Source organism: Fringilla coelebs (genome assembly GCF_963513975.1).
Source record: "Fringilla coelebs genome assembly, chromosome: 8".
In the NCBI taxonomy this organism is placed as follows: domain Eukaryota; kingdom Metazoa; phylum Chordata; class Aves; order Passeriformes; family Fringillidae; genus Fringilla; species Fringilla coelebs.
The window spans coordinates 20,607,567-20,626,441 of NC_140066.1; the positions used below are offsets into that span (position 1 = coordinate 20,607,567).

An 18,875-nucleotide genomic window follows, 5' to 3' on the forward strand; every position below is an offset into this window, starting at 1 on the left:
GGGTTATTCACAGAACATGTATTTATCTTAGTGCAGCTGGTCACTCTAGACATTTTCTAGAGCTGCAAAGAACCAGAGTTTGTTCACAGGTGATTTAGAGAATGTGAATATTTCTCTGATTTGACCTGTAGCAGAGCTCCTTTCCTTTCTGAAAAAAAAAAAACTGAAAAGCCTTTGTCTTCTTTGAATGTACCTGTGGGACACCAGGTGATTAAAAACCACAATGTGCTGAATTGTTGTGTTAGATTGAAAATTGGCGTCTTGGAAACAGTTTGTATATAAGCATTGATTTTTATTTTAACAGTCTACTGTATTAAAACTAATAACATAGTCTTTTTCTAACGTCCTGGTTTTGATTGCATCTTTTTTTACCCCCTTCCCTTTCAAGCATGGAGCATGTGTGAATGCAATGGATCTGTGGCAATTCACCCCTCTGCATGAAGCAGCTTCTAAGAACAGGGTGGAAGTATGTTCTCTTTTGTTAAGTTATGGTGCTGACCCAACACTCTTGAACTGTCACAACAAAAGCACCATTGATTTGGCTCCAACGCCCCAATTAAAAGAACGATTAGCATGTGAGTATCAAGTGGGATCAGTTCTGCAGTTACAGCTTGTAATGTGTAATTAGATTCCCTAGACAGTGACCTGCCAGGAAGCAGATTTGGAAAATGCTTACACTTTAACAGTAATTGTGCAATGTTACACAGTATATTTCACTGTTTATGATTTGAAACTGCTATTTTTTCTGAATGTAGGCATTTAAAATAATTTTACTGTTGGTTTTATAGTCAAGTAGTTGTGATGGGTCTTGTAGCTTTTCCCCTGTTAAATGCTTTCCCTCGTGACCTTGCCAATACACTTTGCCATACTTGTTCCTGTCATTGCATCAAGATTGTTGAAATATTAATTTTTATTCCACATTATTTTGTTTGAAGAATAGAATAACTGTTTAGAATGTTGAATATGTTTGAGTGTGCCACACTCACTGAAAGTTCAAAACAATTGTTGAAGGGCATTGATTTTTGTGCAGCAAACTTAAAGAGTGAAAAGAGTAACCTCAGATTCTGTCCTTGAGTGGTCAAACCAAAACTTTCTGAGATATTTACAAAAATTGTCAGTAAATACTGCACTAGGCTTCATAAAAGCATCTAGAAATGGTTTTCCAAAAATAGGTCAGAAGTAGAGATTTTTATATTCCTGAGTTAGTACCTGTGTGAACAACAGAACCTACAGAGTGGTGAGTGAAATAGATCTTGTGCAGCCAGTTTGGATGTGTCTGGCTTTGGTTTAGAAACAAAACAAAGTTGTGTAGTGTTTTGACTTAACTCACAGGTTCTGTCAATTGATGTAACAGCTTGAGTCAGACTTGGAAATGTGTGCTCCATGGTCTACTGAATACAATTAATTTCTTTTTTTTAACTGAAAGAAGCAATTCTCTTTATCCTTCTTGAGCCAAGGAGTGTAACCTTCTGCTATGTAATTCTTTGTTTTTAAGATGAATTCAAAGGTCACTCACTGCTGCAGGCTGCAAGAGAATCGGATGTAGCTCGAATAAAGAAACATCTTTCTTTGGAAACAGTGAACTTCAAGCATCCTCAGACACATGAGACAGCATTGGTAATATCTCAGGATTTGTTAATGGTTTTGTCTATATTGTGGCTAACCTAAGCACACTAGGTAATAGTTTAGCGATAACTATTGCATGTCTAGTGCTGTAATTCAGACCAACCTGGAATACCCAGTGTCTAGTAAAGCAAATAACACTTATTGATATTTTGTTCTTAAAGTTAATGTTAAGACTAACATAAATTATTTAGGCCTGTTTAGATTGTCTGAATGACTGGGTTTTGTAGAATAGTCTTATTTTAAGCAACATCAGGCTATGTATGTTAGCTTTGTTTTGATGGTTTCCAGCAGTTATTAGAAAGGGGAGTTCTTGAAAATACCAGAGTAAATCCAAAAGCCCATGTGGAATCTTTCAACTTAATAAGCATTAAGTTTTTGGACTTTTTTTTCTGTTGTATTTGTATGTCACCAGCTCCTAACTGCCAGCTGATCAGCAGGTAGTAAAACCTGGATATTGCTAGTTGGTTGTTAATTGTAAACTTTTTCATGTTTACAGCACTGTGCTGCTGCATCTCCATATCCTAAGAGGAAACAAGTATGTGAATTGTTGCTGAGGAAAGGAGCCAATATCAATGAAAAAACAAAAGAGTGAGTGGTTCCAAATGAATGCTCTTAACTGTTTGTTTAGAAGATTTTGAAAAATACATTTTTAATTATTCTTTTTTTTTTTTTTAGCTTCTTGACTCCTCTGCATGTGGCATCAGAAAAAGCTCATAATGATGTTGTTGAAGTAGTTGTGAAACATGAAGCTAAGGTATGAGTATCATACTTTTGTTGACATTCATGTACTATACAGGTTTTCACACCATGAGAGTGGAAGTTTTTGTAAAATAGTTTGTTTTGGAAGGTTCTAGATTTGTAGACTTCAGCTACAGGCCATCAATCCATCTGTACAGCCCTATACATTACAGAATCATCACTGGTGTGGTTGTATTTTTAAGAAGTGCAGGCGTAGGTCTCTCTGGGAATGGAAAACTTTTTAAGTCTCTTATTCAGTGCTTCATTATCCAGGAGGAATAATGGAATACATGAGGAAAAAAAGTGGGAGGTGTATATGAACAGCAAGAAGCTAAACTGAACTGTGTGACAGATAGACTTTACATAATGTTGTATGCAGTAAAAAGTAAAATTAAGGCAAAATGTTAATTCATAACACAATGTTCAAACTTTCACAAAAAGAAAATGTGGAAAGACTCTGTAGTGCTTGAACCCTCCAAGATTGAGAGTTGAATCTCTCTCGTGGAAATTTGATTGTAGCCTGACTATGTGAAATTTCTAAAACCAGAGGAAGAGTAGGGAATAAAAATACGGTTTGGGTGCGAAATTTTAAATTGTTGGATACACTTTGACTGAGCCAACAGATAGGAAGTCCTCAGTCTGAGAAGCCACAATAAGCCAATGCAAGGTAGAAGCTGTTCTACATGTTTGCCCTGAAGTTAGTACTGCAAGGAGCAAAATAGTGAATTACTCCTGTTTGTGGTAAAAATGCACTGGATTATTCCTGTGCCTCTAAAAGGGGGCTACTTTATGATTTGTTTTTGTTTGAAATGTCATCACATTTGGGAATATACTAAATATGTTCTTTTTATTAAAGTAAGGATACTACTTGTGAAATCTTCCCAGTCAGCAGTGAAAACATCTTAATACTAACTTGATGGTGGTATTTCTTGTCTGTGTTATTTTTTAGGTTAATGCATTAGATAATCTTGGCCAGACCTCTCTTCATAGAGCAGCACATTGTGGTCATCTTCAGACGTGCAGGTTGCTGCTGAGTTCTGGATGTGATCCTTCCATCGTGTCTCTGCAGGGCTTTACAGCCTTACAAATGGGGACTGAAAGTGTGCAACAGCTACTACAAGGTATGCTGAGTTATTCAACATCCACTGAGGTGCTTCGTTTTACTTGCTGTTCCAAGTGCAGCCAAATAATAGTGAAGACTAGTCAACAAAAAAAATGTTCTGTGAAAGACCATACTAGGTGATGTTTTACTCCCTACTTAACAATATCATTTGCTGTCTGGATAATTAGATATGAAGATTTTGGGCTGTAGTCACTTGGAATAATTTTATTAAAATCCTGACATAGGGTGGGGGGAATCTTGAAAGTAGAAAATGAGTTTCTAAAACAAAAAATGCTTGATTTGCATTTGTGACTGGAGACAACAGTGTAGGTGGATTTTCAAGAGTAAGGTTTGGACATTATTATACATACATAAACTTGATCTGGTCTAATTCTGAAAGTGAAATAAGAATGATTTGTTGGTTCCAGAATATTCCAAAATATACAGCAAGTACGTTGCTGAAGTTAACTTCCCAAACACCATTAGCTCTAGCAGCTATAGTTGTAGATAGTAAACAGAGACAAAACTTGTCAGTAATTGGTTAACTTCATTTCAAGGATTTCCCTTTTAAAAAACTCAAGTTATTTCCTGTCTTAATGAATTTCTTCAACTGCCTACGCTTACCTGTCATGCAATCTCATTTATTTTGCAGAAGGTATCCCATTAGGTAATTCTGATGCAGATCGACAGTTGCTGGAGGCTGCAAAGGCTGGAGATGTGGATACCGTAAAAGTAAGCTTAAACCTCTGCTTAAAAATAAGAGGGAATTTGTTGTGGTTTAACCTCAGCCAGCGTCCAAGCCCCAAACAGATGCTTGTCAATTTCCCCCCAGCAGGATCAGGGGAGAATCAGAAGGGTAAAAGCTGGAAAAGTCATGAGCTGAGATTAAGGCAGTTTAATAGAGAAAGCAAAAGCCACACAGGCAGGCAAAGCAGAACAAGGAGTTATTTCACTACTTCCCATGGGCTGGCAAGTGTTCAGCCATCCCCAGGAGAGCAGGGCCTCATCTTGGATAACAGTGACTTGGGACTCCATCACTACAAATGTTCCCCCCTTCCTCCTTGTTCCCCCACGTTATGAACTGAGCATGATGCCATCTGGTCTGGAACAGTCCTTTGGTCAGTTGGGATCACCTGTCCTGGCTGTGTCTCCCCCCAGCCTCCTGGCCAGCATGGCAGCACAAAAAGGCCTTGGCTCTGTGCGAGCCCTGCTTAGCAATGACAACAACATCTCTGTTATCAGCCCTGTCCAGCACAAATCCAAAACACAGCCCCGCACCAGCCACTGTGAAGAAAATTAACTCCACCCCAGCCAAAGTAGCACAGAATTATATCTCAGTGTATAATTTCTCAAAGCAAGCAATTGAACAATCCTTCACTGAGCGCTTTAAAATTATGATCAGTCCTAAAAGCTTTGTATTACACAATTATTACAGATTGCAGAGTACACAATATTCATCAATATTCATCACCTCCAGATGCCTTATATAAAAAGCATTTATTAAAGTCAGAGATGTGGATTTGGGGGCAGGTGGATTTTTTTTCCTCAGGACAAAATAGGTAGAAAGTAAAGACTGTAAAAACCATGGTTTTGTATTGAAAACAGTTATGCAAAATTAGATGTGTATAACAATATTCTATTACTAAATTAGAGATGTCAACACTATACATAGTGACATGTTTTGTTTGGGGAAATTCACAGAAGCTGTGTACAGTCCAGAGTGTGAACTGCAGAGATATTGAAGGACGTCAGTCTACACCACTTCATTTTGCAGCTGGATACAACAGAGTATCTGTTGTGGAGTATCTTCTTCAGCATGGAGCTGATGTACATGCAAAAGATAAGGGGTAAATGCTTGAATATGTATTTTCTTGGCAATTGAAATTGGTCATACCTATCAGCTTTTGAATATTGCTAGCTGATAAGCATTCTGGTTTTTTTATTTTCATGGAAGCTTTGGTTAGAATGAAGATACTAAGAATATCTAAAAGCATTTTGCATAAGATTAGAGCATTGAGAATTTCTCTGGCCCTGTGCTTTTACTTCTCTTTAGTGCCCTGCTGATGAAGTTTTTACTGCAATAGGTATTCCTACTGTATTAGACTGTTGGGGGGGTAGGGAAATATTTTGTTATGGTTTGATGTGGTCAAAGATGCATTGTGTTTTAAGTTTATATCGTTGTTGAAAAAATATCCTGTTTTTAAAGAGAGTTTTTCTCTTCTTTTAATTGTTTCCAGAGGACTTGTCCCTTTACATAACGCCTGCTCATATGGTCACTATGAAGTTGCAGAGCTGTTGGTTAAACATGGTGCCGTTGTCAATGTAGCTGACTTGTGGAAATTCACTCCCTTGCATGAAGCTGCAGCAAAAGGAAAATACGAGATTTGCAAACTCCTGTTACAGGTATTGCATGTGCTGGAGGGAGGTAAATTTCTTTCTTGTTCACTTTCAAAGTCTATTTACGTTTCAGAAATTGATATGTGGCTTCTAAATTGTTGTAGTTAAATGTTTTCAGTAACAGGGATACTGTTAGTACCCGTGATGTCCTTTTTCACACAGTAAACGGAAGGCTCTCTGCAGGATTCCAGTATATGTGAGCATATTTGCTCAACAAGGCATTAGATGCCTAAGATGCAGCATATTTATTCTACTGACATACTTACCACCTGTTTTTGGTGTGCACAGCATGGAGCTGACCCTACAAAGAAAAACAGGGATGGAAATACTCCTCTAGACCTTGTTAAAGATGGTGATACTGATATTCAAGACCTGCTTAGAGGAGATGCAGCTCTCCTAGATGCTGCAAAGAAAGGTTGTTTGGCCCGAGTAAAAAAGCTCTGTTCACCTGACAACGTCAATTGTCGGGACACACAAGGACGGCATTCTACACCACTACATTTAGCAGGTCAGTGCTCTAATTAACTCATTTGATTGGTTACTAATTACTGTGGCTGAACTTTCTGTGTCTACACAAGTTTATAGTATAGTCTCAAGCTGGAGGATTCAGTACCTTTTCTTTAAAAAAATTAGATTCTTATGCATATTAATTTTAGGTTGCCTTTCAAATGCTGTTTAATTATTTTCCTGTTCTGTCTAGCCAGAGATGATCTTTTATGGTTTGTTGACAGGTTTTAAAACCAAATACTCTTAGAGTAATGCTGTCCTTTGTAATAGGTATTGCACTGTCTTCACTGGGACTGACAATTTAATTTACTTTCAAATAATTTAATTATTAACTTCTCCACAGCCTGTTGGGGGTGATGTTTTAATTCTCTTCATTCTGTCCTTCTGCAATTCCAGCTGGTTACAATAATTTGGAGGTTGCAGAATACCTGTTGCAGCATGGAGCAGATGTGAATGCACAGGATAAAGGAGGCTTGATTCCTCTGCATAATGCAGCATCTTATGGGGTAAACATCTCAAACTTTCCGAGACTTTATTTATTTTTTTAAAAAATGGCACATTTCATTGACAGCATTTTGAGCCTCTGTGGAATGCTTTTGCTATTGAGTTATAGAGTAATCTTATTTGTAAGACAGAGTGAATATTTAGATCGCAGCTTATGTTGTAGGTAAAGACTCACGAATTTGTAAGGTCACAAATGCAGTTTTTTGACCATGAATGCCTAAAAAGCCAGCAGGCCAAAAGTGTTCTGTAAAATGCCTTTCCTTACCTGTCAGGAAGATCTCACTTTCACTAATATCAATGCTGTTGAGACAGCAGTTGTTTTTATGAACTTACTGAATCTTTGTCCTTAAATCAAGTCTTTAACCAAAACATTTGGAGAACTTTCCAAAATGGAAGTTCAGAATCAGGCTTTTTTTCTTTCAGATTCCTCTGGATTTGGAGTTTTGTTTTACTTTATCCTTTTTTCACAAGAGAACAATTCTTACTTAACTTTTTGCTGATATGTCATAGGTGAGGAAGAAAACACCTTGCTTTAATACTTTCTAAAATCATAATTAAATGCATTCTAAGAAAATTCAGAATTACTGATTACAGAGAAATAGCAGTAGTAGTTCTGAATGATTTTAGTACACTGTGGTACGTTGGAATTTAACAGGCGTTTTTACTTTTCAGCATGTTGATGTAGCAGCTTTACTTATAAAATATAATGCATGTGTAAATGCTACAGACAAATGGGCTTTCACACCACTTCATGAAGCAGCCCAGAAAGGAAGGACTCAGCTTTGTGCCTTGTTACTGGCACATGGGGCTGATCCTACTCTGAAAAACCAAGAAGGACAAACGCCATTGGACCTGGTCACTGTAAGTGATGGGGCTCCTCTTGGGAAATCCATACTTACTTATTTGTGACACCTCATTTAAAACTCTCCTTAAAAAAACAGTAATGCAGCCACTTCTGCAAAAATTAAAAATACTGTGGTTTCTGTGGGGTTTGTATTTGCTTGGCAAGGGAAGTCAATAGAGCTTTATAAACTGTCTTTAAATAATTTCTTTAGGCATCTTATTTCAGTATGGAGTGGGGATGAAATAACTCAGAATGCTAACAAAATGAATTAATGGTTGTAATTTGATGCTTTGAATTCAGGGCTTATAGTTTGACTAATACAAAAATTGTAACAATAAAATATAAGCAAATCTTGTAGCAGCATAAATGTAAGAAACTGTCTGTCTGTTAAATTCTTAGGGGTGTTCTTTCTAAGTATTATAATGTAATCCAAAACTACACTTAGAGAAACTGTTTTGTTTCATAAATTCTGGTTGCCAGAAGAAGCTTCTGTTCATTTTTCTTAGCAAATTAATTCTGTTTAACTGGCCTTACATTTTTCTAGAAATATTGAAGTCTTTTTACCTTTTTACAGCTTTTACGTATAGACATTTTACAGTTTCATGTATGCTCTTGGCAGAAAAGGCCATTTGTAAGCTGTGCTGTAAAATTATTTTGCAGTGTACTTAAGAAATCTGATAGAATGATAGTGCATTCTAGGAAAAAACATTCTGCAAAAGTGTTCCTCTGTTTTAATGAGTTGTTTTCTGCTCTTTAGGCAGATGATGTCAGTGCGTTACTGACTGCAGCAATGCCTCCTTCTGCCTTACCAACTTGCTACAAACCTCAGGTTATAAGTGTGTCTCAGACTACGGGTTCTGCAGCTGATTCACTCTCTTCTGTTCCATCCAGTCCATCCAGTCTGTCTGCTGCAAGTAGTCTTGACAACTTGTCTGGTAGTTTTTCTGAACTTCCCTCTGTTGTTGGTACAAACTGTGCAGAGGGAGCTACTGTTCTGGAGAAAAAAGAAGGTGAGGCTTTCTCAGGAGTGAATAGCATTTAACAAATGGTGAAAAGAACACAAAGGTGTGAAGATCCCCATACATTCATAGAGGTATTATAGCATACACAATAGTTAGATTCCTTATGATGTCGTTAATGAGCAACAGAAGTCTGAAAGTCTTGCAGTACAAGATTTTACTGTTTTCCCCTTACAGAGCCTTTAAATATTTTTTTTGCTGAACAGAACCAATATGGTGAATTGTGTTTTAAAAGAGAAGTCAAATGAAATTTGAAATGAAATGAAAATACCAAGCAGTATTTTACTACAAAGTTTATCTAGTTTTTAAGAGGCTGTTCTTAGATCAAGTATCTTAAAAAGGTTACTTCTATGACATTTTACTTGTCAATATGTTTTCTGTAGTAATGTCCATTTCTGGTGGCTGGTTGCCTTGTTCTGTGGCAAAGACTGCTCTTTGGGAGGTAGAAGAGCAGATTAGTTGCTACTGGTTAGTAGATAGATATTTAATAGATAGTAGATAGATATTTAATATTTAATCTACATCTGCAAAAGACCAGGAGTTTCTGCCTCTCTCATTGTTGCCACAGACAGATGTGTATGCCTCATTTTACAATACAGGTATGAATGTACATTGTGTTTTTTTTCTTACCCAGTTTCAGGTGTAGATTTTAGCATTAATCAGTTTGTGCGGAACCTTGGCCTTGAACATCTAATTGACATATTTGAGAGAGAACAGGTAAGTGGTTATATTTATTTCCAGATAGTCTGGGCTAGAAAGCAATAGAATAAATAGTGACTGGTTAGTAAATGTAATAAGACAGATTTTCAATGAGTGACAGTCAGAATGAGTTGGATGAAGGAAAGGACTGTAACTGGGTTTTTAATTGCTATATTAAAAAATGTATCTTAAAATATATGCATATAGATTAACATATGCATAACACTTGCAAGCAATGCAAGTTACAATTTTTAGTTTGTAGCATGTTTACTTAAGACAAAAGGTTAGAAGAAAGCAGTTGAGTAAAAGTAAAATATGAAAATAATACACTGAAGCCTCTAATGTTCCTGTTCTTTTTCACACTTGCTTTTTCTCACAGCTGTTGTGAGGTATATTTTCACTGTCACTGGCATTTGTTCTGCTACAAAAAACATGGTCTTGCTTTCATTATAGATAACATTGGACGTATTGGTTGAAATGGGACACAAAGAATTGAAGGAAATTGGCATTAATGCTTATGGTCATAGGCATAAAATCATCAAAGGAGTTGAAAGACTTATTTCTGGACAGCAAGGTAAATGCTTATTTTAAATTATCACATAGTACTGCTTTTACGTAATCAGTTTTTATTAATCACTTATGTTATTCCAAATTTTATCTCATTAAAAAGAATTCGTAATAAAACCTGATCTAGAAAATGGTAAGAATGTCTTCTGGCTGGAAACTTGGGTACTTTTATTTATGTTGTGAATTACTGTGAATCTTGCCTTTCTGTTCTCTGATTTATTTTTTTTCTCTGTGGTCACTTTTTTTTGTTTGCTTAGGTAAAGTGTTGACTTCATGCAAAATGCTCAAGCTCCTTGAGATAGGGAATATTTATCTGCATCAAAGCACTCTGAAGAGCAGAGCGCATTCTGTTGACGAGTTCAGGCCTGTTATATGTCCTGTTTGTTGGGTCCTGCCACAGAATGCTGTCTGCTCACTCAGAAAGCCAGATGAAATTCTTACACTTTCCTTTAAAAATAGAATTGGTGTGCTTTCAGTGAACCAAAGTTAACCTAATTGCTTTGTTCAACAGCTTTAGCTTGCGTTGAAATTACTGCTAAAGCCTCTTTAGTTGTGCAGGACTGTTGATACCAGCACAGTCCCAGCATTTGTGAATTCAGTATGCTTCATTTAATTATGGCTGTGGAGAAGGCAAATAAAACCTTCCAAATCTTTTTTTCTTCTTTGACTCCTTAAAATATCATTTATTGTTATATTGCTGTCTTTCACAGAAATTAAATAAAGTAGAATTGGTAGGATTTTCTCCCTTCCTGATTCACCATTTGTGACATCTCATTCTAAAATTTTCACTCCATAGTAATGACTCACCATCCTAAGCTCTAAATTACTTTTTGCTCCTTAAAACATTAAGAACCAACCCTAAGATAATTCTTTTCCTGATAATGAAATATTTAAGTGAATCAGCATAATTTTCTCATAATTGTCAGGTCTTTCTGGACAGACTCATTGAGTAATTTGGATAAAAGTTAGTTTTAAGGTGTGTGTTTGGCCTCATGTCTTGTTTGAGTTCAAAGTTTACATAGCCACTAACTGTATGCTTTGCCTTTTAAGTAGGCTTGATGTATTTTTGAACATGTGTATTTGTACATATGGCATCTCTTCCTGAAGTATAACCATTGTTTTGAGGTTAGTAGTGGATGAGCTTTATTTTGGTTCTTCCCACTTTGTTTCTCCTGAGCACTATTCCAGTTGCACACTGCTAACATGAGGCTCTGGACTGTGCATGAATCTGTAATTTCCACTTTCCCCAGATTTTTCCTTTTAAAGAGCTCATGGCAGACCCAGTGTATTTAATCCTGGTCACCTGTTAGTTGTATGGAAAGACCACGGCCAGAAAAGACACCTGATACACACTGTCTTCATAATCTTATATCCAGTAATTACACTCCCATTACTTGCCAGTTATGATTGCAGTCTGTCCAATGCAAACTGACATTGGATTCTGTGTAAAATTTCAAAATTTTTTGCATATTTGGAAAGATAGAGAAGTTTTCTTTTAAACATTCAATATCTTTTAAGCTTTCAGTACCAGGCTCAAGCATTTTGGATTGACAGACTTAGTTCTTTGTCAGTTCTTTCTGCATGACCATGGGAAAAATACTCCTACTAAATTAGTGCTTCAGGTTGCTCTTCCCATTCGTGATGCCGCTGCCACCAGTATTTGTGGACTCTGTGTCACTGCCTAGAGTTCTGAAATGATGATTCTTGCTGAGAGAAGGATCAGTGTCCACAAACCAGAGAAAACAATTGTGGTTTCTGAGACTGTGTTTTATTACATTCACATAGATTTTGCTGTGTTTTATTGCATTCACAGGACTAAACCCATACCTGACTCTAAATACTTCTGCTAGCGGAACTATTCTCATAGACCTTTCCACCGAAGACAAGGAATTTCAGTCCGTAGAAGAAGAGGTAAATTCTTTGTAGTGTCTCAGTATTTTTGCTATTGCTGCTAAAGAAGCAGATAAGGAAGTACTGCTAGATAGTTCACCTTATCCTTTAAGTAAAACTTGCATAAGGATACTTCAGACTCCCAACTTTGACTGCACCACTGTGCAGTTATGATGTCTGTAACTTTTTTCTTTCTTACATTATTATTGCTTGTAGTATTTTTAAAACCTGTACTATATATTAAATATCTTAAATATGACATAAATTCTATGCTACCAACTGATTGCCTGTTTGTCGTAGACAGTTTTACATCACTTCCTTTCAAAGTGCTGTAACACAAGGCAAAATTCTGAACAAATACAATTTTGAAGAGATTAGTGACAGTCTTCTCCAGTTTGAAAACTAGACCATGGAGCAGTCAAAATACATTCAGATTTTTTTTAATCATTAAACCTACTCATGTGCATTCACAAAATCTGGCATTACTTAACAACCAGTCACCTAAAAATTTCTCTTATGATTTTTAATTATGTTAATACATGATTCATTATTTTCGTTACTGGACTTGTGTAAAGGAAACGTGTTGAATATCTTCTGAAAGAATGTCATCCTCTTTAAATTCTCAATTTTCAGATGCAGAGTACTGTCCGAGAGCACAGAGATGGAGGCCATGCTGGTGGAGTCTTCAATAGATACAACATCTTAAAGGTGCCTGGGGTTTTTTGGAGTTTTATCTAAAAGTAACATATCCGTAAAATGTTCTACACTTGTTTGAGTTCCGTAAGGTGACAAGATGTGCCATTTTGAGACATGCACAGGATGAAGATCACTTTCCGGGGAAGTTCAAAGACTTAATTTATACAGAAAAGCTATTTATGGGCTAATAGTCAGGAAGAAATTGACATAGAAAGATGTCACTGAAAACTGGAGAATTTTTGAAGAAAAAGGGCAGAGGTTTTATAAGAAACAGAAGAGGGTGTCTTTAGAGGGATAATGGCAGGAAAGAAACAGAAGAAGGAAAAGCAAAACTTTTGAACTTTTATTTTTGCTTGATTTAATATCAAACAAGTGTAAAAAAACAGGCAGTAGATGAGTTTAAATAATCTAATGGAATTTTGGTTTGAATTTATGTGGTTTTCCCTCTGAAGTAATGGTAATTTTCATTAATATCATAAATATTTTGATTTGCAAGTACGACTAAGTTTTATTCTGAACTGAAGTTTCAGTGGAATTGCTGTGCTGTATCTACATGCACAAGACTTTGCAATGCCCAGCTTACCTCTGCAGAGAGCATGTCATTTACTTTCTTTTAGAAGTGCTTCACAAATCTTCATGGAAGGCATTTCTTAATTTATTGATTGATCTTTTTACTAGTGATTTGGCATCAAGAAAAATTGTGACTGAGCTTGCTAAATTTAAATTAGAGCATATTTAGTTTAAGGATTATTAACAAGGAGCTCTGTAAAATGAATTTATTCTTAAGTATATAGTTATTACTTACTTGCCATAAAGCAACAGTCAGTTTGTGCGGGGTAAGTCAATTGGTGTTTCATTGAGTCCCAAGGAAAGTATTCTCATTGCAGCGGCAGTGTAACTGTACTGTAGTGTAGTGGCTATAGATTATCTGTCCAGTGAAGTGAACTGAGATTTTTGGTGGCATTTTGACTGTTTCAGATTCAGAAAGTGTGCAACAAAAAACTATGGGAAAGATACACACACAGAAGAAAAGAGGTCTCTGAAGAGAATCATAACCATGCCAATGAAAGGATGCTGTTTCATGGTGAGAATTTGAAATGCACTTTTTTCATCAGCAGCACTCTTTATTAGAGGGTTTCTACTGTCTCAATGTAAATTTTCTCAGTGGAAGTAGATTCCAGGTTTTACATGAGTTTTTTATGAGCAAATGTTTGTGTATTTCACAAGGGATGATACAGTGTACTGTGTTGTTCTTCTGAAATTTGCATCTCCTTGTCTCCTCAAAGAAGACTTCAAATAAGTGAAAACATTTCAGCAATTATGAATGAAAATTAGATAGTGTGCCTCCTCGAGTCTGTTTTGTCAGCTATATGACCAAAATCAATACAGGTCAAACGTTATTCTGTTAAGGATTGTTTTGGGGTGGGATTTTTTTTGTTTTCTTGGTTTTATAAGTTGATAAGTTAGTTTTGTTAAGCATTCCAAAGATAGCTTATCATTAGCAAGGTAAAGCCAGTCGAAGTCCTTCCTGTACACAAATAGAGAGTTTGTCCTGGTGAGCAAAATTCACAGTGCACGTTCAAAAGGAAGGCTAAGGTAGTTCCCAACACAATGGGAACAAGTGATTGAATTGTGCCACATGCAAAAATCTGTGTACTGTATTTTCAGTGTTTTGCTTCCTTTCTTGTAGGCTCCCCGTTTGTGAATGCAATCATTCACAAAGGCTTTGATGAGAGACATGCCTATATAGGCGGCATGTTTGGAGCTGGGATTTATTTTGCTGAAAATTCTTCCAAAAGCAATCAGTATGTGTATGGAATTGGAGGTGGCACTGGATGTCCCATTCACAAAGATAGATCTTGCTATGTTTGCCACAGGTAAGTCCCTTGAAAGAATCTGTTTTTGCTTTTGCATATTGTGTCCTAGATAATCAGTGCAGCAGTCTCTCTCTGAGGAAGGGTTTGCATGCTAACCAGACCTTCTCAGTACTCTCTGTGTGCTGGGCACTGGACCTAATAGAAACTTTCAGAAAACTTGACAAAGTCCTTAAGAGCCTTCAACCATCTTAAGTGCATCTTTGCCCTTAACTTAGTGTAAAATTCAGGCTTAGGAAGCCAGAGAATGAAGAGGATCTGCTAGATGCTTATGTGAAAGATGCAGTGTGAGAGTCTAGTTCATTGTCTGTTACAGAGAAAGGAGAAATTCAGAGATATTCAGATGCAGTATTTCTTTGAGGAGGATGTATTTTGTAACAGTCAGCACTCACATCACTGCTTTTTCACACACTGAAATAGAGATGTGGATTTGTGTATTCTGCCACTAACTGATTTCTTGAATCCACTTTTCAACAAGAACACCTGTTACCTATACCATCAGTTCAGAATAAACTCTTAGTTCATGGAGTCAGTTTTGGTGGTGGCAGTCATTTCAACCAGAAGAATATTTAGTGTTTTTGTGTGTCCTGTTTTACATTGGTATACAAGGATAAAGTCATCCTTCCAGTATCCTTCTTTGAGTCTCTCCCCCTTTTCATGTTACTTACTGTTTTCTGGCATTCTCAAATAATGAGGATTATCTTCCAGAGTTAGAGAGGATGTCAGAGTCTCTTCATGCTTTTTAAGTTTTGAATGAGAAGGGGTTTTTAGTTTGTCTTCTGCAAAGAGTGAGAAAAGCAAAAGTTTTAGCAGAGTGAGGTGGTACATAACCTTGGTCTATAAAAATGCCAGGATTCCATTGTCATTGCAGTAGGTACATGTATACAGAAATAAGAGCCCTGTTTGAATCTTTTGATAGTGAAAACAGCATAACACACTGACAAATGCTAGTCTGAGCTAATTTGCATTGACCTGGAGTTTGTCTTGGCCTTGATGTTGACTTGGCTGTTGGATACAAATCTAGCATTAGAACGCTTGTGAATTAGGTTGTGAGGATGAGTAATGGAGGAGGGGATAAAAAACTTTTTCCTAAAAAGCACGAAAAATGAAAATACATAAGAAACAGACAAAGAAAAGGTTGTGTCAGTCTCTGAGTACATTGTTAAGCATGCTGTTTCCAGTAACTTAAGATAAACATTTTTCCATATTACTACCAACCCTTTCCTTTGGCTAGAGCTTTCCAAAGTGAGTGCAGCTTTTGTTCAGCAAGATAGAACCTGAGAAATTGATGAGCTATGAAAGCTGGCTGAAGGGGCTTCAAGGTTCAAAGTTATAAGCATTGTCTATTCATGGTCCTTTTTCCCTTTCAACACAGGCAGTTGCTCTTCTGTCGTGTAACATTGGGCAAGTCCTTCCTGCAGTTCAGTGCCATGAAAATGGCTCATTCTCCCCCAGGACATCACTCAGTGACCGGGCGGCCCAGTGTGAATGGATTGGCATTGGCAGAATACGTCATTTACAGAGGAGAGCAGGTAAAGAGCTTTTGGGTTGGTTTTACAGACTCGTCTTTTCAAAGGTATGTCATGCACTGGGGGTTTTTTCCCCAGGTTTGTGGGTGCTAGGGCTTGCTTTTGTTTTAGAACAAACTCCAGCTGTGCTTGCAGGTGAAAGCACATGCATGTTTCCTGAATGATCCAGGGATTTTTACCTTTTATGGTTTGCCCTTTTTTCTTTTGGCATTAATTTTTTCTCCTCCTTAACAGACATTATTAATTCATCCAGAGAATCAAATAGTAATAAAAAATTTTTGTGTCACTCTTCCAGGCTTATCCAGAATACTTGATTACTTACCAGATTATGAAACCTGAAGCCACCACTGAAGCTTAAGACAAGTTACTCATGGGAAACCATCAGACTTTGGATGCGAAGATATCAATGGCTGCCATCCCAATAATAACAAGTTTTTGTTGAAAAACTTCCCATTCCCAGGTGGTGTGGTAGCAAATGTGAACAAAATATACCAGTTTTGACTTGATAAAGCTTTAATAATGTACAGTATGTTTTTCTAAAATTTCAGAAATGTCCTCTTTTTCAGCACTTTAACAGATACCATTCCAGGCATAAACTGGGGTTTGGCTGTACTAAATTATAAACAGAAATTAACTTGAAACAATGGTTTTATACAATACTGCATTCAAACCTAGCAGAAAATGTAATGGTCTATACAGGAACTCATTTTACTAATATTGTGTTCTTTAAAACACTGCATTTACACTGAAAACGTTTTCATTTGTAAAACTGTAAATAAGAGCTTTTGTACTAGCCTGGTATTTATTTACATTGCTTTGTAATATAAGTGTTTTAGAACTGCAATCTTGTACAAAATGTTCTTTCCAGATGTTGGTTTGTTCATCTGTGTTTTCTCATGCAAGATAGATTTGAAAAGTCTTTTTTTTTCAGGTTTTATCACTTAATTGTGAGGGAGAAAGCAAATTTTATCTGAAGAGGTTTAGAAATATCCAGCTTTAGATTGAATACACAAATTTTTGTTCTGTATTTTTATTTATGAAATATACATTCCTGAGAATGATGAGCTATGAAAATAGAATGTTCCAGACAAATACTACAGTGGTTTTCCACCTACTTCCTAGAGTTGCATATTTTATTTCTGTAAAATGCCTTTCGAAGTTTTTTATTTAACTACAGGTATAGTTAACCTGTATCCTCACTTCAAGGCTAGTAGACCTTGCAAGTTACAGTTTTAGTAAATTATTTTCTTTGAATGTAGATGGAAAATTAACCTCAAGAAGTTCTTTCTTGAGTTTCTCTCGCTTACATTTAAGCCAGGAAGTTAAATAGTTTATTCCTAATATGAGGGCAAACAACTTGGCCTTTTTTATATACTTTTTTTGGTAGAATAATCTACCTGTTGGTGCCCTCAGAATATGAGCATTGCAAGGTGGAAATGTAAAAGCCATCCTCTCATCTCCTGTGTCTTGTCCATATTAACATTCAAGCTGTGGTTGAAGCAGGTGTGTAGGAGTGTGTTTGTCTGCTTTCATCTGAGTGGAACTGCTGGGGCTGCACCTTCTGCTCCCAGCTCAGCCAGCTGGGAGAGGAGGAGCAGCTCTGCCACAGCAGCAGCTGCCTTTGGTAGCCCTGGTGAGGCCCCTTGGACAGAGGAAGAGTGCAAAAGGTACAGCCCCTGCCCAGGTGTCCTTGGGGGTTCCTGGCTGCGCCCACCCACTCCGTCAGCGCTGTCATAGCTCTCGTGTGTATTCTGCTTTTCTGCCATCTGCAGTTTTTACCTACATATTTCAAAAATATGTAAATACAAATTATAAGTTACTTGGGGTTAAAGTGGGTAGGAGTATATTTTAGTTGTTTAATATTTCTACATACAGAACACTGTCCCAGAAGACAATTTGTTTGCAGGGCATGTTATCTTACCATGGTTTTAAATGTAGTAACTGATCAAGATAATGAAATCCTCTTGCTGATGTGGTGGTTATGTGATTATGCTCTATGTAAAAATGTATTGAACCTTACCCAGTTATGTGAGGAAACTGAATAAGATTGCAGAATTCTTGCAGAAGGTAATACTGGCTATGAATAAAAAAGGCTTTGATTTTTAGGTACTTTCTCCCAGCATGTTGCCTGTTCCTTAGGTATAGTAATGCTGGAATTTGTGTTCATGCAAAATCTGTTAATTATGTTTAAAACTGTTTTGTTATTGCTAAAATGCTTCATTCTATATGAATGATCACCCAATGTCTTGTAAAATATTGTGGTATGATAGCATTTTAAGTGGTACCACAATGTTGGTTTTGTCTGTTTGGGGATTTTTTGAGCTGTTTTTTTGCATGACATACCTTGCACTCTGAAGATGGAAGCTGTAATGATTTGATAATACTGACTGTTGAGGTGAACCTTTAATCCCTTGTGCAATTAGTTCTGCTTTACTCATCTTGAAGTGTCTTTACATGTACTGTATGACATTCCATATCCATTTAACACTAAATAAATTTAATTCACTGGTTTTCTGGTAGCTTGGGAGTAATTACAGATGTAGTGTGTTAACCATTGTTTTAAATGTAAGCATGCACAATGCTGTAACAAACTGCATCACTGGAGGCAAAATTAATTACATTAAGTAGAAGAGCTTTTCATGTGGATGAAAACTTGTAAATACTGTGAAAACTTGTAGTTTGATATATGGCTAACTAACAGCTTTTGCTAGCAGTGAAAATGTTTCAGTAATAAACCCAGGAGCTACAATTTGTGCACTTCAAACTACATTATATGGTCCAGAACTGAGAAAAAAAAACTTGCTTATATTGGTTTGGTAAAATGAAAAGTAACGTGAAGAGTCTTACCTTTCAGATAACTGCATGGGTGTGATACATACCTGG

The 18,875-nt window shown here is 36.7% G+C and overlaps 1 protein-coding gene across 4 annotated transcripts in view; it reads left to right on the forward strand.

Moving 5' to 3' along the window:
- The window catches only part of TNKS2 (tankyrase 2), a 28,054-nt gene extending 10,791 nt beyond the window's left edge, over positions 1-17,263 (forward strand). The window contains exons 8-27 of one of the 4 annotated variants that reach the window (XM_084210670.1): positions 389-575; positions 1,496-1,617; positions 2,123-2,214; positions 2,302-2,380; positions 3,314-3,485; positions 4,119-4,198; positions 5,168-5,313; positions 5,704-5,869; positions 6,152-6,371; positions 6,767-6,876; positions 7,547-7,735; positions 8,476-8,728; positions 9,372-9,454; positions 9,890-10,010; positions 11,817-11,914; positions 12,527-12,601; positions 13,568-13,673; positions 14,280-14,466; positions 15,839-15,995; positions 16,288-17,263. In XM_084210670.1, the coding sequence (XP_084066796.1) occupies positions 389-575; positions 1,496-1,617; positions 2,123-2,214; positions 2,302-2,380; positions 3,314-3,485; positions 4,119-4,198; positions 5,168-5,313; positions 5,704-5,869; positions 6,152-6,371; positions 6,767-6,876; positions 7,547-7,735; positions 8,476-8,728; positions 9,372-9,454; positions 9,890-10,010; positions 11,817-11,914; positions 12,527-12,601; positions 13,568-13,673; positions 14,280-14,466; positions 15,839-15,995; positions 16,288-16,350 (2,706 nt within the window). In that variant the 3' untranslated portion in view covers positions 16,351-17,263. Of the gene's footprint in view, positions 1-388; positions 576-1,495; positions 1,618-2,122; positions 2,215-2,301; positions 2,381-3,313; positions 3,486-4,118; positions 4,199-5,167; positions 5,314-5,703; positions 5,870-6,151; positions 6,372-6,766; positions 6,877-7,546; positions 7,736-8,475; positions 8,729-9,371; positions 9,455-9,889; positions 10,011-11,053; positions 11,129-11,816; positions 11,915-12,526; positions 12,602-13,567; positions 13,674-14,279; positions 14,467-15,838; positions 15,996-16,287 lie in introns of those variants that run through there. The other 3 variants (XM_084210671.1, XR_014616361.1, XR_014616362.1) reach the window with 3 other exon arrangements.
- The last annotated feature ends 1,612 nt before the right edge of the window (positions 17,264-18,875 follow it).